The sequence below is a fragment of the Nipponia nippon genome, unplaced genomic scaffold (assembly GCF_047370975.1).
Source record: "Nipponia nippon isolate SJK-2023a ecotype South Korea unplaced genomic scaffold, ASM4737097v1 scaffold_6, whole genome shotgun sequence".
Taxonomy (NCBI): Eukaryota; Metazoa; Chordata; class Aves; order Pelecaniformes; family Threskiornithidae; genus Nipponia; species Nipponia nippon.
Window position 1 is genome coordinate 56857439 of NW_028262380.1, and position 25059 is coordinate 56882497.

Below are 25059 nucleotides of genomic sequence, written 5' to 3' on the forward strand. Positions count from 1 at the left end.
GGTTCCGAATACTTGGCCTCCCAAGTTCCAGCCCCGGCCCTTGCGCCTTCAGGCACTGTTGGCAGGCTAGCCAACCTAAAACCCAAGCATGCAGCTTGCCATGGGTCTTTGATTAATGCGAATCTGCCACTGTGCAACATCAGAACTGGTGTGGTGGTTTGCAGTTTTTCCTCTGTCTAATTGCAACTGAAGGGATAAAACAGGTACCATAATATAGCTGGGTAAGGTCTGTGCCCTAGCATTTCTTTGTGAATATATTTTTACAGCCAGGAGATTGGAATCAACTTTCCATAAGCTTAAGACTCTTCTAAATCTCCAACATGCCCTGGCCCTTCTCTCCAAATTGCATCTGGAAATGCAACCCTTCTCCCCAGGCTTAAACCCATCTACATACAAGCCTTGAAAGATCCAATGCCAATACCCAGTTAGAAGAAGTTCCGTAACACTTGCTAGTAAATCTTCCAGCAGATTTGGGAAAGCATGCATAAGCAGAGTCTTCCTTCTGAAATATAAATCACTGAAGGGAAGGGGAAAGAAATTGAACTTTATATTATAGAGTATACACAATCCTTTTGCTACTTTGAGTCGCATAAAGGAAGACATGCACTTCTGTGCACCTACTTCTGTTTCTATCTCCTACAGAAATTGCTGGAAAAGGTTTTCCGACTGATTTCAAAACTCTGTAATAGACCTATTTTTAAAAAAGCAACACCACCACCCCCCTTAGAAACTAGCTGACAGGGCTAGGAAAGGGTTTTTCTCTACCAACACTGTCACTAACTACTAAAGAGATTTCTGCCTTTGCTACTTCCTTGTATAAGCAAGCAGTAATTTTAAATAATAATCATACAGGCTATGGTAGAACAGTTAAGAGACTAGAGGCTTCATTTTCCAAGATAGGTTGGCAAGCAATACTACTTTGACAGATGCAACGCTTGTGAATTTTATAGCAATACTTAACAGCATGGAATACTTAGGTGATCAAAAACTCTCGTGTGTTTCAGGTGTGCCAGAAAGGAAGCTGACTTACTGACACCCAAGAACATTCCCTTAATTTTCTTCTATTTTTCCCTCTCTCACATCATCAAAACAATGTGGTTCAATCGGACTGTGCTTTTAATTAAAATATACACTGCCTACCACTTATTTTCCATTCATATTCAACGGGGCAATATTAAGGTTCTTTACAGATTAAGAAAGCTTGAAAACACTGTTTTGGCGCTCTCACTCTTTTTACACGTTAGGGGCCATTTATCTTCTGCCAACACTCTTTTCTCCTCCCTCAGAGCATTACACCACCACCACCACAACCATGAAGCTTCTCACTGTATAAAAACAAAATAGACCACTTAGAATTCTCACTTTAAACAGAGTATGTTGTTTAACAGTTAATTTTTGAAATTGTTTAAAAGAAAATATATTTTTTCCCTAAGGAACTATATAATTTGGGATAAACTTCATTAACTCTTCACAATATAGACAACTCTGAACAGGTGAAACATTTTAAGTATTGGAAAATGGTGTGAAAGAAAAGCAGCAATAATGATCTCCCAGATTAATAATACTTTTATTAATAACATTTAAGAATGACAGTTACAGTAAGTTCAATTTATTAAGTGTCCACATAAATCTGTTGTTTTTTTTTTTTATACTCCAAAATACCCAACTTTTACCATTTCAAGTTTCAGTGCTTTGAGCTAAAAAACAGGAGCATATAATAGGGAATTCCTCCAACATATTCAATTCACAGATTCGCAAAGTCAGAAGGAATACTAGGATTATCAAAGTTTGACCTCCTGTATAACATAGGTTTTGGCCTTCCCTGATTTAACTACTGTTTCAGTCCAGTAACCGGGGGATTTTCTTTAAGAAAAACACCAATGCTGCTGTTTCACAGAACATAACCAACAAAATTAGCAAGCAGCCATACTACTTCTTGAGTTTCTTTTGAGCAGCCTTCTTCTTGACCATTTGTAACCTTTTCATAGCATTGAGTTGAGATTCCTGAGAAGTCGGGCCTTTTACGGAGGCTGACTGATTACCAGTATCTGCCGTGGTTTTGCTGGCGCTGCCCCCACTGTTACTCGCAGTCCCACTGTTGCCATTCCCACTGCTCACCTGGCTGCTGGTGCTCGGCGCAGTACTGCTGGGACTAGGAAGACCTACTTTGCTGACATTGTCGCTGCTTACCGAACGGCTAAGAGTGGTTTTCCCCAGTGTCAGAGGTGGAGGAGGTTTCAGCTGAACAGGGTTTGTGCTGTTGTTGGTAGAAGCTATTTTTGACCCTAGTCCTGCTTTGGAAGTTGCCAACCCTGACAAACCCACAGGTTTCTGGTTATTTGAAGAAGCTGCAGGTTTCCCACTGGCGCTCTGTGCTGTTGATCCCAGTTTGGCAGTTGATGGACTGGCAGAGGAGGTTTTGGCTGCAAAAGCAGCCCATCCTGTAAGGCCACTGGTTGCTGAAGAGGAAACACTTGTACTGGCCGAGTTCCCCGAAACTGCTGCTGAGGTCTAAAATAAATGAAACATTCTTATTATAGTAGCATCTATTTGTGTAACACACCACAGCAGGAATAGATAGAGCCTCTGTTTCAGTTCTTTTCCCAGGAACACCCAATGGACAATATTTCATCGCTGGTCACTACAGTTAAAAGTATTAACAAGAAAAGGAAAGGATGCCAGATGTAGCCAACTTTTAATTTCCCAACCACATAAAATCGATATTACCTGTTCTTCCCTTTCTTCTATACAGCTAGCAGGCTATCGTATGGCATTGTGATCCCCCCATAAACTCTAAAAGATCATTTAACTGAAGTAACTACAAAAAGCCCAAATTTGTGAAGTATAAAAAAGGGAGGCAAGCCACCACTTTTTATCGTTTACTGTCGTTACCTGGTGTCACTTTTGACAGATGACAGATGCTCAGACAAAAACCAGACACTGAGCAATTAAGTATTGCATTTATTATAGTCTTTTGGTCAAAGTAGCAGTGTCTAAACTTTTTCCTTTCCTTCCCTTCCCTTCTCTTGATTCTTAGCGGCCTGTATCATAGATACACTTTTAAAAAAAAAAAAAATCTCTGGACTTCTTTCCTGTAGTCTTCCCATTCAGGCACTGCAAAAGACAAACCTCCTGCAAACAAAAGTTTTCCTTGCCTGCAAAGTGCTATACACATTAGCTGCAGTTCCCACACTTTAAACCATATAATCCCCAGTTTTCGGATGACGATAATACACACATGGAATTATTAAACCAGATTTATACCAAATGGCAGAGTCAAAATGGAAATTAAAACCCTCTATTCAAGTAATACCCCTTCTATAATAACCAGACAGTTTCTAAACACTAAAGATGATGGATGAAATCGGGCCTCACTCTTACAACCCGTTTAAGTGCATAAATAACTCTGCTGAGGTGAAACAAGTTATTCACAAGTTTAAGTGCTTGAGCAATAGCCATCATATTATTCATGATGGTTTGCATCCAGGCAGAGCAATGGCAAATATAACTTTGGGCACATGAATAATTGCTTTGATTCTGAGTTAAATATGTGTTTTCCTAGGGAAGGGTTGTGCTTTGTTAGACTACTATGTTATTTATTACATGGCTTCTGGTTTACCACCTTTGACCAACTTATGACAATATTTATTAAATAACTGGGAGAAACAGAAACATAAGGCAACGTATATAAGCAGCAGTCTCCGAAATTAGATGTCACAGAGTCAGCTTGAGTTTCCCTAGAAAGCTTCTCTTCATGTTTATAAGTATCAAACTACGTATATGTTACTTGACCACAGAGAACAAATCATATCTTTTGTACAAATCATAGAATCATAGAATGGTTTGGGTTGGAAGGGACCTTAAAGATCATCTAGTTCCAACCCCCGTGCCACGGGCAGGGACACCTTCCACTAGATCAGGTTGCTCAAAGCCCCATCCAACCTTGAACACTTCCAGGGATGGGGCATTCGCAACTTCTCTGGGCAACCTGTTCCAGTGTCTCACCACCCTCACAGTAAAGAACTACTTCCTAATACCTAATTTAAATACATCTCTCAGTTTAAAACCATTACCCCTCATCCTATCACTACACTCTCTGATGAAGAGTCTCTCCCCACCTTTCTTGTAGGCCCCCTTCAGGTACTAGAAGGTTGCTATAAGGTCTCCATGGAGCCTTCTCTTCTCCAGGCTAAACAACCCCAACTCTCTCAGCCTTTCCTCATAGGGGAGGTGCTCCAGCCCCCTGATCATTTTTGTGGCCCTCCTCTGGACTTGCCCCAACAGGTCCGTGTCTTTCCTGTACTGAGGACTCCAGAGCTGGATGCAGTACTCCAGGTGGGATCTCACCAGAGCCAAGTAGAGGGGGAGAATCACCTCCCTCGACCTGCTGGGCACACTTCTTTTGATGCAGCCCGGGATGCGATTGGCTTTCTGGGCTGCTAGCGCACATTTATGAGGATTTCTACTTGTATAAAGTATCATTTAAAAAAATCCGTACAGTAAATTCTGTTCTCTCCCTTGTAACATAAAAACACAGTCAAGAGCTGGATGCTTTAGGGACGTACAGTTGACTTCAGTTTTTTTTCCCCTACTCTTTTAGTGTTAATGCAAAACCACTATGCTATGTACTACTCAGTACACATAGTATAGCAGACTATTTTCATTCATGGTTCTTGTGAGAAAAGATTAGTCTAATTGAAAAAAATGATAAACTATGCAGTGAAATGTAAACTCTTTCTCTGGAAAATTCAAACTACATTACCTTGACTTCTGTTCTCTTGAATGCTAGAAAAGTTGATGGGGTCTCAGGTTTTAACTTAATTTCTGGCTTCTTGACCAATGGATCCTTCACAGCTGGTGCAACTGAAACAACTGCAGGAGCTGGTTTTTGAGGTGGTTTTTGTGTCTTCTGAGCCTGTTTGATAGGAAAAAAACCCAAATTAGTTATAGGCCCCATAATATTGACTCTTTTGACTGTTAACAAAAAGCTTGAGCATTATCAGATTGCAATCTAGCCTTTACAATTTCAAGCTGAACCGTGCCTAAGAAATAAGGTAATAGGCGATGTAGAGGTAGTGCTGAGCATGATACTGGGGACAGAGTCCAGCCAAAAAGCATACTAAACAGGACTTGCTATTTCAGCGTGGAAAGAGCGGCAGTGTTGACACTTAGGGAACAGGGAAGCACTGGGCCTTCACAGAAATAAGGCAAAGACAGGTGAACTTGAGGAAGACAGGGACATAATACAGCAGTACTGGGAGGCAGGCCGCAAGAGTCTGCCAAGAAGTGGCAGGTAAAATCATAGAATTTATGCTGAAATGAAAAAAGGAAAGGGTATATTGAAGGCAAACGTTGAATGGCTGCAATGGCTATCCTGTGCAATAGCTGACCTCAGGCAAACACTCCTCTGAGCTCCAAGGCCTGATGATCATCAGAATAATCATGTACTTCAGTCAGCAATGATAACTCCTGGGCCAGGATCTTATATTGCCTTCTTTTCTTGTTTCTTAGGAGAGCCATTTCAACAGATAACAGTTTGCTAAGTTATCATAGAACAGTTCCAAAACAGAAAACATTTTCCACTATATAAAAAGGTTTGATTTTAAAACGTCAGAACTGAAGCTGTGCAAACTAATGGTTAAATGTTTCATGCACTGAAAGATGGTTTCTTACTCTGATGTTTGTTTCTCATAATAAGATGAGTGGGATTCCTGGGGGATCAGGAATAATTAGTCTGTTTAGTCAAGAAATTAACATGCAGATCAATAAAAATAAAGGGACTTTTTTCCTGGAATGTGCTACCCTCAGCTTATCGTCAAGCCTGAGGACACTCAGCACTTAACATGTGGTCTTGTCTCACAGGAAAACAACCATTCATGTCCAAAGTTGAGAAGAAAACTACAACTGTAGGGCTATTTGTAGACAGGTACTAAAAACTGAGTATTGCCTGAAATAAAAAGTTTTCAGCTGCTGCTTACCAAGTAGGAAATAAACCTATTTCACTCTTCCTCACTCAACTTCTGCTTTTTAAAAGCTTTAAGAAGCACATTACAGAACGCTCCTTGAGATGCTACATTAAAAAAAACACAGCTGCAGCAAGGGAAGCACCGCTGAGAAAAACGGTTCTCCAACATGCTTCCAAAGATTTCTGCAACCCATAAAATACTCTCACGTATTAGAAATAGCCTGCTGTATTCAAGTAGTGCTCATACAAAAAACTGACTCCTACCATTCTCTTCATCTGCCTGGTACAGCGGGCACAATACCACACAAGTCGAGGATCATTCACTTCCTTGTCTGTCACTTGAGGTTTATGGCAATCCTGGTGGTAGAGATTATGGCACTCCTGACACTCCACTAGCTGATTCCCAGAAATAACTGTCATTTGCCTGCAGAGCAAATAGTTAAGAACAGATTATGGGAGAAAGCACTTAAAGGATTATCCAATTGTTGCAAATTTTGCAAGGCTTAAGATAAAAACTAAAAATATTTTTGCTTTCATGTATATTTTCTACCTGTGGCAAATGAAATGTATGCCTTTTCTTCCTGGATGAGTTCTTCCTAACAAATGCTTTAGAAATTTTGTATTTTTTAAAGGTAATTTCATTCAAGAAAATCTAAAACTTCTATACTATTAAACATGTGTATATGACACTTGATTTCCCTGTTTGATTTTTATATTAGAAATGTAAGTATCACCTGCTTTGCTTGACCTGTGCATTTTATGGATACCTCATTCTATACCAATTACAAATTCCTCATTATATTAGCATATGAAGGCCAGTTTACATTTGGATAATTTTGCTGTAAGCTGTAGAGCAATACAGTTCAAGAACAAATAATTTCTCAATGACAAGCCTGTAAGAGTGCTTTCTGCTACAGGATTTAAAAGCATCATCATCCAAGCTGTATATTACTTTAAAGATGCTTTATTACCTATCCTTTTGGTCCCTACCACACAAACAGACACTTGGAATTTGAGATAATACCATGGAAAGATGGAACAGAGAGGATTAACTGTGCAGTCCTGCCTTGAAGCAAACATGTAAGCTGGTGATGAGGACTTAATTTTGCGTGGACCTCTCGTGAAAGTAATCACGCTGTATAAATGACAAATTAGTGATATACACATGACTGGAAGTATGCCTGTGAATTAGCCAAATACCATTTTCCTAATGATTTCTTCCTTCAGATGACAAATCAGGCTATTTAATTGCTAAGCTGCTTTTGCTCATATCCCCAAGGAGCAGGTACCCAGGTAACCATGGAAACTCTATTTGTAGATGGGTGGGGAAAGGTAATACCTTATTTCTTTATATAACAGGAAAATGAAGTCTGAAGGTATTGTCCATATGGATACCAGAACATTTTCTAAGAAATATTTCTCTTTTAAATAGGCTATTTAAAAACAGAGGGAGAAACCTTTCTGAAGTTCCAGGGCCCATTATTTTAGACGCAGTATATTTCAAAAGCTGTTTTGTTTGTTATTCCTAAATAAACTGGGTCAGAAGAAAGCAGTGATATCTCAACCCCATGTCTCAAGGGAGGGGAGACACCCTATTTTAAAATTACAAAGAACAATTCCAGACTGATTAAAGAAACATGAATTCTTCATGCCCAAAACCAAGTTAAACCAGACTTATTTTTAAATTATATGATAACCAAGAAACAAATTGAATGATTTTTTACCTTCAGAAAACAAACAAACAAAAAAGTATTCATAAAAAATAAGGCTGTTCTTTCAAAACCAGGCTTTTTTTAAGACATATATTTTTTTTTGTTTTTTTTGAGAGACAGAGTTCACTATCATCTGCAAAATGCACGTAGTATTTCTTCTTCATATAACTGAGGAGCCATATAACCTGTAAGTCCTGTTTTTCTAACATCTGCAGGTACTAGAGAGGGTGAAGTTATTTTAATATTCCCTCTCTCCTTATGCCTAACTTGGTATAAAAGAACAAGAAGAAAACCACCACAGGCATCAACGTTCAATATTCCTAATCACTGTGAAAATACATTCGACACTTAGCAAATCTTGAACAAATATTTAATGTCTCTACTTTAGCTTTTATATCTATAAAAAAGGAATAGTTAATATCCAAACACACTCTTTTGCATTTGTGAACACACAACTGGGTTCTTGTTGTCTTCTTAAGCAATATAAATATAAACCCTTTGGCTATGAACCCCATCTACTCTGCAATTGGACATGGTGTTCTCATTCACAATTGATTGAATAATTGGTTGAGTTATTAAAAGAGGTCAGTTTCTAAATACTATTCATATTTGAGTTATTTTACAGAGTATCCAGTGCTTTTACATTTCATATGTACTGGGATGTTATTATTTGGGCTTGAGATGGCCAACCCCAAAAAGGGCCCACATGTTGAAAGCTGAGCAGTAAATAGTGGAATACTGTCTAAGCAATGTGTTGGATTCAGAAAGTCTGAAGCACGAGTACTCTGAAAAACATCCTGTCCGGCACGAGCTGGAGATCGAGAACCGTATGACATCAGTTCCAGCAGGTTTCATGTAAAATGAAAATAAATCCTGAGCATTGGGTGACTGTTGCCATCCCCTCTCTAATGGGTTGTTTCTTTCCCTGCTGTGCTTCTCCTTCCCTCTGGCATCAGCTTAATGACAGCTATTTTATTTAGCCAGGATAGATGCATCTTTTTCAAGAGCACTATGAATTTGTGACCACGGTTAGCCAGAAGCAACGCCTTCAGCAGCCAGGTTAAACATTGATTGTGGAACAGGTAATGGAACCACACACCTGGCCTATGCTTTTCAAAGCAAAGTTTTGGCGACACTAGGCACCGAAGTTGCATTTTCTTTCTTTACTTTGCAGGCATTTCTCATTACACTTGTATGTGCTTTCCTTTGCCAGGGAAGACGCAGAATTACTGATTCACTGCAGCTCAAGACTGTCTAAACAAAACTTTTCTTTATGCCCACTGGCCAAATAAGTTAATACCATACTGTTTTTAGCAGCATTTTAACATACTGCTGAACAGGGCTTTGCCCCTTTAAGAGACAGCAACAATGGAATTTGTAAGAAGAAAGGTAAAATTGAAATATTTATTTCATACTTCAAATGTTTTAACTCTTCTTCCTTTTTCAATGTCTATAATAAGAAATTAAACATTTGAGGTAACACATGTGCATAACGTGACATGAAATCTCTTCAGTTCACAATTGGTTAACAGTATAATTATCTGTAACAATGGCAATTTATCCTCCATGTACAGGAGACATCTCCTTATCTGCACAACAGGAACGACCATGGAAATGACTGAAGAACAAAGTTATAAAGCAGTTTCCTAACTGGCTTAACCTGACCTAAAATATATAACGTGACCAAAAGGCCAGTCCCACCTTCCTCTCTGTCCTAGCTCTACATTTCTGCATCCACACATGTGCCAGAATAAGCATTTACACTCACTCAGCTGCCTGCAACCTAAACCTACTGAAAAACCCAAGCTGAGAGCTGATCCAGAAGCTGATTCAGCTGATCAAACCTGTGTGGGCAATACACCCCCTAAACAGGACAGGGAAGGAGGTACAATTGGGAGAGCCAAACTGCTCCTTTTGGCAGCAGTGGGGACTTACAACGACATAAATAATCTGTGAAACCAAATCCTGATCCGAGTGATTTCATCCCAGGATGGATATTCAAAAGGCATTTTATACTTCTGTTAACACTAGATGTATTGTTAGCAGAATGTTACTAAGATCCAATTTTAGAGGCCCTTACTGAAAAGTAAAAGGAACCTGTCTTGACTGCAAGAAATATTTACACTGTTAACTGAAAAAACATGGCTATGTGTAAACTAATGCCAAATGATTATGGAAAGAGGAGCAACACATACAGATCTCATAATAATGCCACTAAAAACGTTTTCAGAAGAGAACTGACTTTTTAAAAATGCTTATCACTAGCCATTAGTACTTTAACTTGTTTTCCAATAATTAAAAATCTGTATTTGTCATGACAGGTTTTCCATCATGTCTAGTTTTATTATTTTTCACTTGCCCTTTCCTGAAGAAGAAAAGTTGGCTCTCATTAAAGGTTCCATTTCCAAGAAACCATTTTTATTCATGAAGGATGCTTAAATGTATTATTAATTTTGGATATGTGCTTAAGTGGTTTCCAGAATAAAAACTACAGGAAGCATTAATAGTACACAATAAAAAAAAAAAAAGGTAACTACACAATTGCCATGAAGCAATGTTGACTTACCTGCAAACAACACATGCTAATCCCATTTCCATAGCAAAGTCATCAGCACTGGTTTCCTCAAAGCTAGACAAATCAGGCATGGATAAATCCTTGCTCGTCTGAACCGTAATAGGAGAGGAACGAGCCTCTTGCTTCTCTAGTCTGGGTTTCTTTTGTGTGTCAGCTCCTTCAGCAGTATCCCCTTTTATCTATTACACACACACACAGAGAATGTGAAAATGCAAAAAGCTAATGCATATTACTAAAATGAGAAAATGACTGGAACAATTAGGTTAGCAGTATAAGAAGGTGTACTTTATACAGGATACACACAACATTTTATTTAGATACACATTTTCTTCAAAATACTTATGAACTAGAAGCTCAAGTCCACTTTTTGTACTTCACCTCAAAATCCTTGAAAAAGCTTTGGGAATCCCACATTTCAGCTTGCTACATTTTAGTAGCCTCTTATTATCAGGATTTTTAAAACATAGAAGGATATTTAAAACATAGAATCATGGAATGGTTTGGCTTGGAAGGGACCTTTAAAGGTCATCTAGTCCAACCCCCCTGCAATGAGCAGGGAAAACATTCCCAGAATTACAAGGCTTTCATTGGATCGCCTAAATGGCAACATGATTGGATAATGCAGCTCACAGGCTATGCACAAGTAGATGAGTTGACTTACACAGGTTAAAAAGGAGAGCTTTTGTCTAAAACATCTTCAAGTTTATTAACCAAGTTATTTCATTAGAGAACAAAAATTACTTACTTTATCAGCAGATCTCTTTTCTGTTTCTTTTTTCACCTTTTCTGATGCAGTGGGCTTGCCATTGTTGTTGCCAGAAGGCAAACTAGAAGAAGCTTTAGGCTCTTGCTTACTGGAAATAGGTTTGGTAACAGATACTTTTGGTTGCTCTACTTCCTAAAAACAGAAACAAAAATTGAAGGCAAACCCTACACTTGAGTCACTTTTAGTTTGCAATTAGTTAGGTAACAGGATATAGGCAAACAACATGTCATACAACATTGATCACCTATATATACTTTTTTTTTAAAACATTTCTTAAATATTTTCATATCACATCAACAAATTAGTGTCTTTAAGCTGCAGTCAATTATTAAAACCTCCCCTTATCACTCACCTTCCAGAGCAAAAGGTGATCCTTTTCCAAAGACAGATCCTCTTTGGAACATTAATTAAAAAGGAAAACTTTTCTGCTTTTAAAATTCAGAGATAATGAACACAAATTTTCAGATAGCTCTGAGGACAAAAGTCAATATAAGCTGAAAACATAAGTTGACATCTGATGTCACCAGACATCAATACTTCATTCCCTCACAGAGAAAAATATTGACTTCTGCTTAATCTCAGTCCATATTCACCTATCAGCTTAATAAATTTAGATCTCAACAGAAATCAATAGTTCTTATTAATGATGCATTAGTGTCAGCAATGGATAATAAGCAAGTGAGTCTGTAAACGAGTGATTAATCACAGCAATGTGCATGAGCAAGGTACCCTGCCTCCCAGCTTGGTAAGAAGGGAGTAATTCTCTGCTGCGTACTGGGATGGGTCCTGAGCCCTGAGCATCAGCCTCCCCCCCGCCCCCCCAAGTTTGCTGACTTCCTGTTGCATCCAGAATCAGAAATGGATTTCCTCATCCTCCCAACTGCGGTAATCCTGTGCTCCTCACTCTGTTCTTGGATTTCATGGTCAACCACAAATTAATCCTGCAGCCTGAGAATGCAAGGAAAGAAATTCTTGTACGTTTTTTCCATTTATTAGCTTTGCAGTCCAGCTGATACTGGAGACACACTGAAAAGAGGAGAGCAAAAGATTTCTTCCTCTGGCCTGAGCCTCAGCCTCACCTGAGGGCAGGTGACTACCAGCTGAGCTGTGACTAGAATTGGCTTCCCAAGCCTCTTTGCACCATTATTCGGCTCCCTGCTTCCTCTTTAAACCACAAACCAATGCTTCTTTGAGCTTTGACATAGATGGCTCCTGAGGGTTTTGAGACCTGTGTTAGAGGGAACTGCAGTTTAGGTTCCAGGGAATTAACAATTTGAATAGAAAGGAGTTAGACTACACAGTACGAGCATGATGTATGCTGTAGCAGTAATAGTGCCTTTTAGTTATTTGGACCACGTAGAAATGAAATATTACTAATGTATCAGCGTACAGACCATCATTAGAACATACCAGGCTGACTTCTAGGCATCCTAGGGGAGAACGCTACCTCATTATCCACATGTCAATACGTAGCAATACGAGGATGTCCCTGCTTGGTTATTTCCATACACTAATCTCAGATTCAAATATTCTCTCTAGCAGGTGTTCAGTGATTTTCAGTAGATGAAAGACAATGTTTGTCCAGTGGATGGCAAAGATTTCAGCCTGCAAATCATTTCTGCTTTGAACCATTTGGTGTTTTTCATTCTCATATGACTTAATCAACATAATTTCAAGAAAAGAGATCCAGCTTTATCAGTAAATAGCTTGCTTTGTTTCATATTTATCTGTAGCAAAAATAATCTGCATTTTAAAGATCTTTTATCTCTGATTGTCACTGGAGAAATACGTAATTTTGAGTTCACCTTAGGTAGCATGTATGATAGCTTATGAACAAAAATGCCAAAACTGATATAAAAGTGAATACAAAAAGTACTATTACAAAGTCATGACACTTGCAATATAGTGTTGAATATCTCATTTACAGATCTCGGTACACCAACATGGCGAAGAGATTTTTTTTTTTCATTAACTTCAATTAATCAAATGGATTATGTTGCATAGAAGGGGAATGATGAATATGAACATTCCATAATTACTTTTTCTTTTTCCTCAATTTCTGATTCTCTTTTAGCTTTTCAGCTATAAGAGACAAACTAGGAATAGCAGAAGCTTTTAAAAGGCATACAAAAATGACCCATGCTCTCCAATACCAATACCTTCTGAGACGGACGATAGCTTGAGTCAGTTCCTCTGGCCAACGACTCATCAAGAAGTGCTTTCAGCTTTTCAGCAGAGTCCTTACTCTTCGAATGCAAGAAGCCTAGGGCTTTCAGAAAAATGGGATCAAGTTCCAAGTTCACTGTAGCAGCCATAGTGGTGTCTTTGGAGGAAGGGGGAAAAAAAAAAAAAAGCAATGACAACTTTATTCATATGGAGTATAACTCAAACAGCATGTGCCTAACTATCTCACAGAACATTTTTTTTTTTTGTAAAATTAAATTATATTAAATCACAGCAAGGATGATATATGAATTAGTTATCGTCATTAGATGATGACTGATTGTGAACCTTAGAGCTGCAGAACTTGAATTTGGCTTTACATCTAAAATTACGTCAAATTTGTTCTTTGGCATATCTGATGTTCAGAAACTAAACTCATCATATTTATGTAAATGGAACAAATATGCCACATTCTTGATATTCCATACATACAGAATATTGAAAAGTATGCAAAATAAGTGTAAAATTCAAGAAAAACAATTACTATCCTTCTTCTTAACACTATTTGCATATAGAGAAATTTCTATCTCATTGCTTATTTAAGAATAACAAAGAAAAATCTCTTACTTGTAGAAAAATTAACTTCTGAAACTTCTGAAAAGAACAGCTCATTGTAACATACAATACAAGAGATATAAAACAACTAATATATGATCTTTTATATGTAATATATATATTATAATCTGAAAAAATATATTGTCCATTTTTAAATTTAGCTGAAATAGTGAGAAAATTTATAACTCAAATTGTGATTTATCCAAGTCCCCTTGTGAAGGCTTAGGTTTTCATGTCAAGTAATGACTATCCAGAGCTCTAAGATGCCAGTGTCAATGTAAATGGAGTAACGTGAGGAAAAGGTTAGAACGAATTTAAAAAAAATGTTTGCTTCATAGCAATATATTCCTGCACCCTGGAGCCTTCTCTGTTAATTTCTTTAACAAAAGCTCTAAGTGACTGCATTTACATCAGAAATTGTCACTACAAACATAGATAGCTCTCTAACTTAATCAATAATTAACAATTAATAATTTAAGAAATAACATGGGAAGGGAAGTTTTCTGTTCTTTTCCAAAAGGGATGAGAAGCATTGTTAATAATCCCTTCAAATCTCATTTGAAACGCACTAGGACATTTATTTTTTTTTTTTTAATACAGTAATCTAGAAGACATTCTTGAAAAGGCTTTCATAGTTCTGCTCAAATGCACTGCCTGGACAGCTTTTTCAGCTGAAGCTTCCAAGGTTTTGTCTGATGAATTCCTTTTGATATTCACAGTAGTGAACTTTTACCCCTCTGGCCAAAACACCAGCAGCAGCAGCCTGCTCCTTCAACACTTGCCTAGAAGTCTTCGGGAACCTTTATCTCATGCCGAGCTTTCACGAGACACCAGAGAATCGCTCGACTGAGAGCATCAAGGAGTTCGACATACAGTAGACTTCATAGGGATTTTATCAATGGACCCAGCAGAGAGTTAAGAATCCTCTTCAAGAGCTCCTTCTCTCTTCCTTAATCTTTGCTACTTGTCAAATCATTTTCTGGTGGCCACAGAACTTCTGCTAGTTAAGTACTACACACCAGTTACCTTGCTTTTTCACTGATCAAGTAGTGACTGCAGTGTGAGCCCCATCCAGACAATTCAGTCTCTCTCTAATGTTTACAAAAAGTGAAGTCAACGTGCGTGGAAAGCACATACCCTCTTTTTTTATGCATCTACCTCTGATAAATTTTCAGGCTGCTCCTGAATTCTGTGGATAGGTTCTCTCTTCCCTTTCTTTGTTCTGTGAATACGCCTTCCGAGTTTCAGTACCATATAATCTTAAATTAGGACTCTGCTAAACCCTCTGTTGAACAAAATCAGTAGAATTAAAACACTAATTTCAGAAATTTGGAATAATTTCCTGTTAAAAAAAAAAATCCTTTAAGTTCTTTTCTGAAGCTTCTTCTAGGAATATATACTTGTGTACATAAGGAACAGGTAGCCTCAACACTCATTAGCAGCCAATTCAGGATGCCTGGAGTATTTAGAGAACAAGTGTAGCATACTAATTCATTTTTCATCTTTCTGAAGACAACGCTTCCCAGATTTATTTCTAGCTTTTTAAAGACATCTGTTGTAGAGGACTGTTAAACTGTTAAAATCCGAATTTCAAAAGGGTTCTCTGTATTTACTCTTTTATTTGTGTATGAAATTGCAGCAATTCTTTCTCTGTTCTCAAGGGCAAATTATAATGTCATAGGCTAAGGCAGTTATAACTAACATAATGAGAAATTTCTCATGAGAAGGGAGGGAACTGGGCTCATTAAACAGTTCAAGTACGCTCAGCTTAGGTATACATTTTCAAATTAAAAAATGTATGTAAGTTAAGGAAGGTAAGTATATTTAATGGAAAGATGAACACATCAATAGCTGTCTTAAAAACAGCATCATCTGAAAAAAGTAAATTGATAAATATGCTCTCCTTACTGGACCACAATAACACAACTGTCAAACAGGCTAATACCAATAACTGGCCTGGTCCAAAAGGCAAATTATTCCTTTTGTTAGTGGCCTTTTCCAGATATTTACAGATCAGAACAGTGGTTTGATATTTATAAAGCTAAGATCCAGCTACATTCATTCATGTTTTCATTCATAAACTGCTCCTCTGGTGGTGAAGTCAGCATATAGCAACTTGATAGTCTTGGAGGAAGAATAGTACAGTGTTTTAACAATGATGCCATAGGTTATTCTGCGTGAGAACACTCCTTGTTGAAGTGGAATCTTTGTACAGAAAATAATTCAAATATTGTTCAGGAAAAACAAATAGGAAAAAAAAGTGAGTATGACACTGTCTTTTGTGTAGCAGTTTGACACTTCTTCACTATTGTATGAGAACTGTTTGATGATGGATAGACAAGACCAAATATAAGGTAACAAAACTCTCTGAAGTATGTGAGATAATATTAAAAATCCTACAATGGACAATCATGGAGTAAGCCCCTAATGCAGGCTACTCTAAGTGGTTTAAATCCCTGTGGGAATTAAGAACGTTAATTAGTGGGTTGTTATTCTTAAAACATCTAAGAATTTTTTGAGTCTGTCATTTCTTGAGCATACTATTGTCTTCTGCCAAATACATACAAGCTTAATTGAGCACTATACAGAATATGCGGTCTTCCAATTTCATAGACTTATTAGATTTCCAGGGTGTAAGAGACCCCTTTTCATTTATTTGCCAGCTATGATTTTGCATGCCTATACATGTATTATCTTATTCATCATCACTTTTAGTTAAATGGATCTACTTACATTACATTTTCAGAAATGGTCATATTTGCACCTGTTTCTTGAACTCCTATTTCTATTATTTTCTGAGACAGGTGTACAACTGAAGATATTTTTCCAAGAAAGTACACACCTTCAATTTATATTGCAATACTATTATCAAACGCATTCTTTACTAACTCACCAATACTTTTACTTTTCACTGACACTGATGATTAAAAGGACTTTCACTCACATATCCTTTCCAGCTACCTTTAACACATGTAGCAGTTAACCTAAAACCCAGCAACATGAATCAGTAGCACAAAATTCCTTCCAATGCACTGCACTGTGTTCATCAATAATTAATTTCACCTACTGCCATAATACCAATTCACCTTCCCCCCCTTTTGGATTCTTCTGTTTCTCATGATTTTCTCCCTTCTTGACTAATCTAATAACAGTGACAGTGGCAGATTTTGCTTATTTACCAACAATGCCTTTTCCAGATCACTTTCAGATTTAATGTAAGTCATAATAAAGTAGATCAAGGCAAATCTTAAAAGCAGGAAAACCTGAACTTCTATTTTCAGTTTTTGTTTTAGTATCTTAATCAGGACTTGATTCACGACAATGTAATTTCTCAGTTATCTCCCATGAGGGATATTTCAAAACTCACACGCTTTAGTGGTCCGGACAACTGTATTAATCAAACAATTATATTAATCAGTTCTTATTTATTTGACATCTTCTCCAAAGAGTTTTAGAAGACTGGAGTAAAATCTTCTGCTATGGAGTTACTAGTACTGGTATCCTTCATTTTACATTCTATTCTACAGCATATATTATACTGTACTTTTAAATTAATATTTCCATCAATATCTCAGTAACCTGTTTATTCAAAATTTCTAAGATTACACTATTGCCCTATATTTGCTGTTTTCTACTCCTCACAAACAGTACATTATTTAAGAATCGCATAATTATTCAGTTTGGAAGGGACCCCAAGCGGTCACCCTGTGCAACCTCCTGCTCAAAGCAAAGTCAACACTGAATTCAGACCAGCTTGCCCAGGACTTTGTCCAGTTGGATCTTGAAAACCTCCACAGACAGGAATGTGACAAACCTTCTGGGCAACCTGTCCCAATGCCTAACTGTCCTCATTTCCTTACTTCAAATTGGAAGTTCCAGCTTGTGCTGTCTCTCGTTCTCCTGCAGTGCACTTGAGTAGAAAGACTGGCTCTATCTTCTCAATAAATCTCCTCTTAGGTACATAAAGGCTTCTATTAGCCCCTAAGCCCACGGTAGATGACATCCAACACTCTCCCTTCATCTTCAGATTTAGTTATTTTGTCACAGAGGACAAGTCAGTTGGTCAGGCATGATTTATCCTTGACAGATCCCAAGCTGGCTATCCCCAGTCACCACCTGCTCCTCCTTATGCCTACAAATGGCTTCCTCCATGTTCTTTCCACAATGGAAGGAGGGAGGCTGACAAGCCTGTAGTTCTCTGGATTGCCTTTCTTGCCCTTTTTGAAGATGAATGTAAGATTTGCCTTTCTCCAGTCTTTGGGGATCTCCCCCAGTCTCAAGGCCTTTCAAAGATGACAGAGAGTAGCTTTGTGAAGACACTGTCAGCTCTCAGCACCCTTGAGCGCAGTCTACCACAGACTTGTCAGGTAAACAATCCCTGCTTCAATCCTCTTCTACAGCTTGTAGTTCCTCCTCTCCTTGAACGCTGCCTTGTGGCAAAAGGCCTGGGAGACCTTATTGGTGAAGTCCGAGGCAAAGAAGACATTGACTATCTCACCCTTATCTGTGTCTGCTGTCACTAACACACTTGTCCCACTCAGCAGCAGCATCATATTTTCCTTGTGAATCCTTTTCCTGATGAACAGCACCTCGTTACCGTTGAGATCTCTTGCTAGTTTCAAATCTAGCTTAGCTTTGGCTTTCCTAACACCATCCTCACATGCCTGGGCAATATTTGTATATACCTCCTTTGTAGCCTGTGTCTCCACTTCCACCTCCTGTGTATGTCCTTTTTGCATTGGAGCTCTGTCATGAGTTCCCTGTTTAATCAAGCCCTTTTCCTGTTACATCTGCCTTATCTTTCTACAAAATGTTTTTGTTCTCATTAATAGCTGTCACAAAAATCACTTCTATAAAAAAACATTTATTCAAGTAAATGAGATAATCATACCTACGCAATTGAGATTTGCTAATCCCTGCTACCACCAAGCTTCAATATTCTGCAAAAATGGACCTGAAGATGCTGTTTAAAGAGATGTCACTGCTTAAGCTAAGCTTAAGTTAAGTTACTGGTAAATGGATTCTTTCTCCATTATTGTTTTTGCCTTTCCCTAATTCAATGCCTACTGAAATTTATCAGGTTTACAAGTTCCCTAGATATCATCCTCCTGGTGATTTCTCAGTGAAGGAACCAAACTTTAGCTCAAACTGAATTTCGGAATTAGTTAAAGCAAAGCCACGACCCGATCCCTTGCAACATACTTGCTGCAAATTTCTCCCTGACATTCATTCCCTTTAAGAATGAATGAAGGGCCTCTGATCTGAAAGTCACTCTTCAAAAATAAAACGCTTAAGAGAATAAAACGCCACCACCTTTTAATCCAAAAATATCCTACGCTACGGCTGAAACTTACATGCCCTGTATTAAGCATACATCACCTCTATTTGCTTGGCCTGCTTCTTCCTAATTGCTGTCCCCACCGCCAGCGCCCTCCTCGCTGCGGAGCCGCGCCCGGGCCAGCCCCTGCGCCCACGGGGAGCGGAACCTCCCCGTTTCACCACAGCGCGGACAACCGACCGCGCTGACACCGAGGCCGGGACGCGGCGCCTGCCGCCCTGCCCCACAGCGGGCCGGGCAGCTCCACCGGGCTCAGAGCCCTGGGCTGGGAACCACCCGCCGGGCGCGCTGCCCTGAGGCAGAGCGGCGCGACCGGTCCCCGCCCCGAAACAAGGCTCCGGGGACCCCCCCCGCACCCGTTACCGCCCTGGCCCCGTTCCCTCAAGGCCGCGGCACCGGGCGCGCCCCTGCGCTCGGGAGGGACCGTCCCTCCAGAGGCCGGCAGGAGGGGCGCCAGCACCCCCAGGGCCAACGCGGCCGCCTCGCCTCGCTTCGCTTCGCCTCCCCGCCCCGCCGGCTCCGCCCGAGCCCTCCCCGCGCCACAGGGAGACTCAACGCTCGCCCCGCCCCGGCACCGGCGGTAGCGGCCGCCAAGTGTGCGTGTGGGCTCCCCTTTTCCTCCTCCCAAACCCGCTCTGCCCGGGTCCCGGCGAAGTCGTGTCTGCCCCCGCGGAGCCGCCCGCCGCGCTCTTACCGGAGAGGAGGAGGAGGAGGAGGGTGTGCGGGGGCAGCCGCCGCTCACCGCCCGGACCCGGGGCAGCCGCCGCGCCAGTCCCCCCGCGCAACCAGGGCCCGGAGGCAGCCGTTCCGGGCGCGCGCTCCGCGCTGTGGGCTGGGGGTGGGGAAATGTGCGGGCCGGGGCGGGGCCCGGCGGGACGCGCGCGCAGGAAGGGGCGGAGTCGGGGCGGAAGCGGCCGGGCCGCGTGCGGGGCCGGGAGACCACTGCGGGCGGGGCGGGGTAAGCGGCGGTTGGCGCCCGCCTCGCGCGCGGGGGGACGGCGCCGTGGGGGGAGGGGAGGGGAGGGGAGGGGAGGGGAGGGGAGGGGAGGGGAGGGGAGGGGAGGGGCGGGGCGGGGCAGGTGCTGCAGGCTGCCGGCCGTTACCGGGCCGCCGCGGCGGGAAGGGGTCAGCGCTGGCAGGGGCTGCCTGAGGGAGGGCAGCCCCGGGGGTCCCCCGCGGGCGAGGGCGGCGGGGCGCGGCGCCGCGCCCTCTGCGCAGCCCTGGGGGGCCCCGGTTTTCTGCTTCCTCCTCGCCTGGGCTCCCTGGCTGAGAACGGCCGCGGCTGCTCCCTCGGCCGTTAGTTCCCTGTTTTGAGAAGGAGGGTTGGCTGGAAACGCCTTGTTGAGGTGTTTGTCGGTGAAGACCGGTAATAGCTGATGGCGGGAGAGACACTTGTCGCCTTCGTGTCGTTCATCTGACGCTTGGTGACTTATGGCTAAGCTTTAGAAAACAAGCCAACAAACAAAAAAAAACAAATAAAGGTTTCAATTTTGACTACAAGGTCCGATTTTTCTGGGCCGACAAACTGCTGAGAGAAGCTTGGAGTGGAGGTTTTATGGAGTAGGTCTGCAAAATAATTTTAACTCGGTGGTATTATTTTCTGCAATAGCTGAGTTTTGGTGTGTTGTCTTTCTAAAATTTGGTTTCTGTTCTCATAGCCTGTGTCTTACTTTACTGAACCATTAACAACTTTTACTTTATTGATACACCTGTTTGAAATTCTGGTTTGAAGCTCTTCATGAAGAGCCTGTATGCTTCTCTTTGCATTCACTTGAGGATGCAGTGGTGGCCCTAAACTCATACAGCAAACCTGGACAGAAATATAAATCCAACCTCCAAAGTTATCTGCCTGAAAGCATACATATTACTTTGTGCTAAGTTAAATATTTGCTGGTGGAAAACTACGTTTTTAAATGACTTAATTTGTTGACCGTTTCTCAAACATTAACGTGTCTGTTTAACAAAAGTTCTGTTTTACCATGTATTAATCAACAAATAAATCAGATCTTTTTCAGGAACTAAAAGGAAGAGGATGTTTATGTGCTTATTTATTTTTATTTTTTATTTTTTAATTTTCCTAGGAAACATTTGTTTTTAAACCAACAATTTTCTTTATTACATTGTTAACACAGTAGCTCAAGGAAACTAATTTAACTGTTGTTTAGTGCATGTTGAAAGGGAAGAGAAAATGGTAGCAAACAGTACAGTTAGTGAAAATTATACTTACTTAATGCTTATTATTTTTAAAGAGCCGAGGTGATTTTTATACCAAAGGCAGACAACATTATTTATCTTGTCTTTAAGTTACATTGCAAATTCTGTGATGTTCATTACTTCTCCCTTTACCTCTTTCAACACTGGCTACTGTAAAAAAGGCCAGTGTAGAATAAAGAAAAAAATCTCTTCCCACAGAACTTACAGTCTAATTAGAGAGAAAAAAGTGTCGGGAAAAATATCGTGAGTGACTAGTGTAATGTCTTGTAGGTTTTGTTAGTTCCATGTTCCTTGTTTTGTTTTGTTGTGTATGTCTGTGACTGCTTTTGTCTTAGTAAGCTGCCAAGGGATTCAAAAATTTATCACGTTTAATGGAAGGGTAGTAGTTATGTGAAAATGCATAAGTGAGAACAGGCAACCAGGTAGGCTATTAGGTCTTTCAAAGGAAAGGCTGTGCATAAATCCACAAGGAAGATATACTCTGCAGAGCCAAAATAGTGCAGAAAAAAAACTATTTTAGAAAGAAAAAATATAGGAAACAAGACTTTATAAACATCTGTGTGTAGAGACAAGGTGTTAGGAGGAATTCTCTGGAGTAGAAGATGGGAGAGGGATGGGATATGGCAGTGTAAGGGCGTACAGTTCAGTTGAAGTGATGATGCAAGAAGACCTTATCTTCTCACAGGAAACAATAAGGAAACACAGGTAAAGTCACATATAAACAGAACTCCTGGACAGATTTATTTTGTTTTCTCTTCTGTGAGAGACTTGGGAATAAAATTAGCCTGATTGTAGTTTTACATTGTATTCGTAGACTGGACTTAAAAAAAAACCAACAAACAAAAAAACCCAAACAACCCACAACAAAACCATTAAGGAAAATGTCTGATTTTTAGGGTTGCTCTAGGACAGACTTCCTGTGTGACACTGAGCTAAAAACTCGCTTTGTGCTTCAGCTTTTTCACGTGTATAATGGGAACACAGGAAGCTTCCACCTTGCAAGGCTTTTGGGAGGAAAGTCTATGAGATGTTCAGTTACTGTTGTGATTAGGAGACATAGAAGTTTTTACAGTAACTAGCATTATAAATAAATCTAGACTGAATGCTTTGCTATTCTAATGAAATAAATATCTAATGAGTTGCAGTCATTACAGAAGCCTGTTTTGTTAAAAATACTTTTTAAAGTTTTTGTGGGAATTAAAGTATTAGAGTAATTCTGTTGATGTTGAAAAGCTCAATGCAAAAAGCAGAGTGGAATTTTCTGTTCCTAGCTCTCTCTACCTTGTAGTCTGAAAAAGTCTGTCCTCCTGTTCTGAGAAGTACATCAGTTTAAACATCCCTATAGTTAATACTTCCTGTTCTTTTCCAGTTTGCTAAGAAATTGCTAACTTCTCTCTAAAGAAGAAGAATAGCAAAATTTAAATTCAGGCAAAAGGTAAGGGAAAAACACTAGTTAACAACATGTCAGATTAATCATTTTTGGTGTATAGTTTCAGTAAAGGAAGAACATTCAGTGCTTCCAGTTGTGAAAAAATATTACGGTGATCTAGTCAAACATGAGACAATAAGAGATCTGTGGCATGCATAGGGAGTATGAATTAGGACAAACTTCAACACTTGGGCTTTCTGACAGTGGTAGCGAATGCAGTTCTTGCAGTTTAGCCGTGTATATGGCAAAGCTTGTGTCCAGGACAAGAGTCTTGTTTCTGGTATTAGGGATCAATAAAATGCACATAAGCTAAAATCTCTGTTATAATATTTTAATAATGCTGCTCTCAGTAATTCTAGAAACAAATGTTGAATGGGGAAAGAGAAGAATCTTCTATTTGAATGGTTACCTTGTAATTCGAGATATGGGCCCTTTGAATGTAGCAGGTGGCTTTACGTTGGTCGCTGTCTGACTGAGGCTGAAAAAGAAAAATTTCCTAGCTAAACTTTTGAGGCTGTCACTGAATGATCTTTTTTGTGGCAAAGAGGTTTTTGATGTCTAGGGGAGTAAGAGCAAGGGAAACCTGCTGGGTTAGTCTAAATCTTATAACTTCAAATATGAATAAAAAAAAAATTCTTAAGTTACCAAGGTAGGCATGTTACTTGGCAATTGCACAGTCTGTATGAACATTCTGTATGAGTTCAGAAATTACACTGTACGTGTAAGTGTTTTATGAAAAATAAAGGTGGAGAACTTTTAGCGGTGCTTTCTGAAGTTGGTAGAGAGAGACAACTGCATTTAGAAGTCAGAAGATGGAAAAAGGTGATCTACAAAAAAATTTATCAGCAGTTGAGCTCAGGACGTTTTTTTTTTTCTTAGTGTAGTAGGAAGTTCTAAAAAGGTTAAAATTTCTTCTGTATTTACCCTATGCATTGTGAGCTCTATAGTTGCAAGGAAACTAAATCTGTAATAGAGACTTACTTTATTCAGAATAGCATTTGCCTGTTCAGGTTACTTATCTCTGACCAAAATTAACTTAATTGCTGTTTTTTGGCCTTCTGAAATCTCTTATGTGGAATACAAATGGATTAAAAAAGCAAAAACCCCTTAAACTTTTTACTATTTTAAAGGACGACAGAAATAAAAGTTCTTTGCTCCCTGAGAATCTTGTAGATATTACGAATTAACTTAGAAACAACTTACAGCCAATTTAGTTGCAAAAAGTAACTTCCAAGTATAAACTAAAACAGTGGCCTTCATTCCTTTAGAGTTCTGAAAAACATATTCCACTGCTCAGCTCATAAGGATGTTCACTTGGTAGCTGATCTTGACATGAGTGCTGTTAATTGCCTAACTGTTGATCACCAGCAGAAATACCAGCTTAATAAGCTTACCTGTTCTTGTTTGAGGATAGTACCTTCATCTTAATAATTTGTATTTTCAATTGAGTCAACAAAGAATTAACTGTGACTATTGGAAGGAGAGGGAGGAGCAAACCTGAGCAAATTGACAAGTGAATCTTAACCTTCATTAAGTCAATAGTCAGAGTTTTAAAAATACTTAGTTTGATATTTGAGCCTGAATTATCACAAATTTAAAGTTACATAATTTAACATGTTTGTTTGGGCTTCCTTGGAATTTAGATGCAAGTTCTTTGCAACTGTAAAGGAGATGTGTCTGTGGACCGCCACGCTGGGCATAGCAAAGGAGGAGAGAAACAGCTGCAGGATGCAAACAGGAGCTTTGAGTGCAACATTTCTTTTGTTTTCCTGCTGAGTGAAGCTCATCTTTTCATCTCTTGAAGGTTAGCTGCAGAAACAGGAAAGTATTATTGTCCTAAATGGACCCTAATTATGAATATAATTTGTTCCACTCCACGCAGTAAGTTTAATAACTCGGATCTAAATTGACCGTATCAGTGGCAGAACAGGGAGTATGGTTCTGGGAAACCAATTTCAGTGTTGTAGCACTGCAAATTTGAGAAAAGAAAGGGACTTTGGTAGGAAAAATAGTAATAGTATATTATATGAGAAGAATTTGGGACTATATTTGAAAATAATGTGACAGTGTATTGCAAAGACACCTTGCAGGGTCAGGACCTTTAGTTGAGACAGATCTGATTGCCTGTATGAACCAAAATAAATCGCCATCATATAAATGATGAAATGACTGATGGGTTTGTCAGGGTCTAGAAATCATTTGTGTATGTTAAGTACCTGTTCTCAGATTTAAGACCCGATCCTGTGAAATGTGCAATATTCTTAACTCTCCTTGAAAACCAA

At 39.6% G+C, this 25059-nt stretch overlaps 2 protein-coding genes across 7 annotated transcripts in view; one reads left to right on the forward strand and one right to left on the reverse strand.

Moving 5' to 3' along the window:
* Positions 1 to 1548: 1548 nt before the first annotated feature.
* INTS12 (integrator complex subunit 12) lies at positions 1549 to 19981 on the reverse strand. Of its 3 annotated transcripts, none has more exons than XM_087736755.1 (7): positions 19829 to 19981; positions 13178 to 13341; positions 10998 to 11150; positions 10244 to 10431; positions 6230 to 6389; positions 4763 to 4915; positions 1549 to 2511 (listed from the first exon to the last, which is right to left on the reverse strand). In XM_087736755.1, the coding sequence occupies exons 2-7, from the start codon at positions 13331 to 13333 to the stop codon at positions 1930 to 1932; spliced, it is 1392 nt and encodes a 463-aa protein (XP_087592881.1). In that variant the 5' UTR covers positions 13334 to 13341; positions 19829 to 19981; the 3' UTR covers positions 1549 to 1929. The 3 variants fall into 3 exon arrangements, with proteins under 3 accessions (XP_087592881.1, XP_087592883.1, XP_087592882.1); XM_087736757.1 differs by lacking the exon at positions 19829 to 19981 and adding an exon at positions 19176 to 19329; XM_087736756.1 differs by lacking the exon at positions 19829 to 19981 and adding an exon at positions 18688 to 18706.
* A 79-nt stretch (positions 19982 to 20060) lies between these two features.
* Positions 20061 to 25059, forward strand: part of GSTCD (glutathione S-transferase C-terminal domain containing) — an 84034-nt gene continuing 79035 nt past the window's right edge. The window contains exons 1-2 of one of the 4 annotated variants that reach the window (XM_087737784.1): positions 20061 to 20092; positions 24421 to 24581. Coding sequence is in view for 1 of the 4 variants with exons in the window: in XM_087737789.1 (XP_087593915.1) it covers positions 21962 to 22038 (77 nt within the window). In the remaining 3 variants the exon portion in view is untranslated. Of the gene's footprint in view, positions 20093 to 21961; positions 22054 to 24420; positions 24582 to 25059 lie in introns of those variants that run through there. The other 3 variants (XM_087737785.1, XM_087737789.1, XM_087737786.1) reach the window with 3 other exon arrangements.

What these genes read in the sequence shown, in the direction of transcription:
- INTS12 (XM_087736755.1), bottom strand. Translation starts at nt 13,333, where the DNA reads ATGGCTGCTACAGTGAACTTGGAACTTGATCCCATTTTTCTGAAAGCC. An exon ending in GCTATCGTCCGTCTCAGAAG is followed by an intron (nt 11,151 to 13,177) that starts GTATTGGTATTG and finishes TTCTGTTTTTAG; the next exon opens with GAAGTAGAGCAACCAAAAGT. An exon ending in CCAGGCAGATGAAGAGAATG is followed by an intron (nt 4,916 to 6,229) that starts GTAGGAGTCAGT and finishes CCTATCAAACAG; the next exon opens with GCTCAGAAGACACAAAAACC.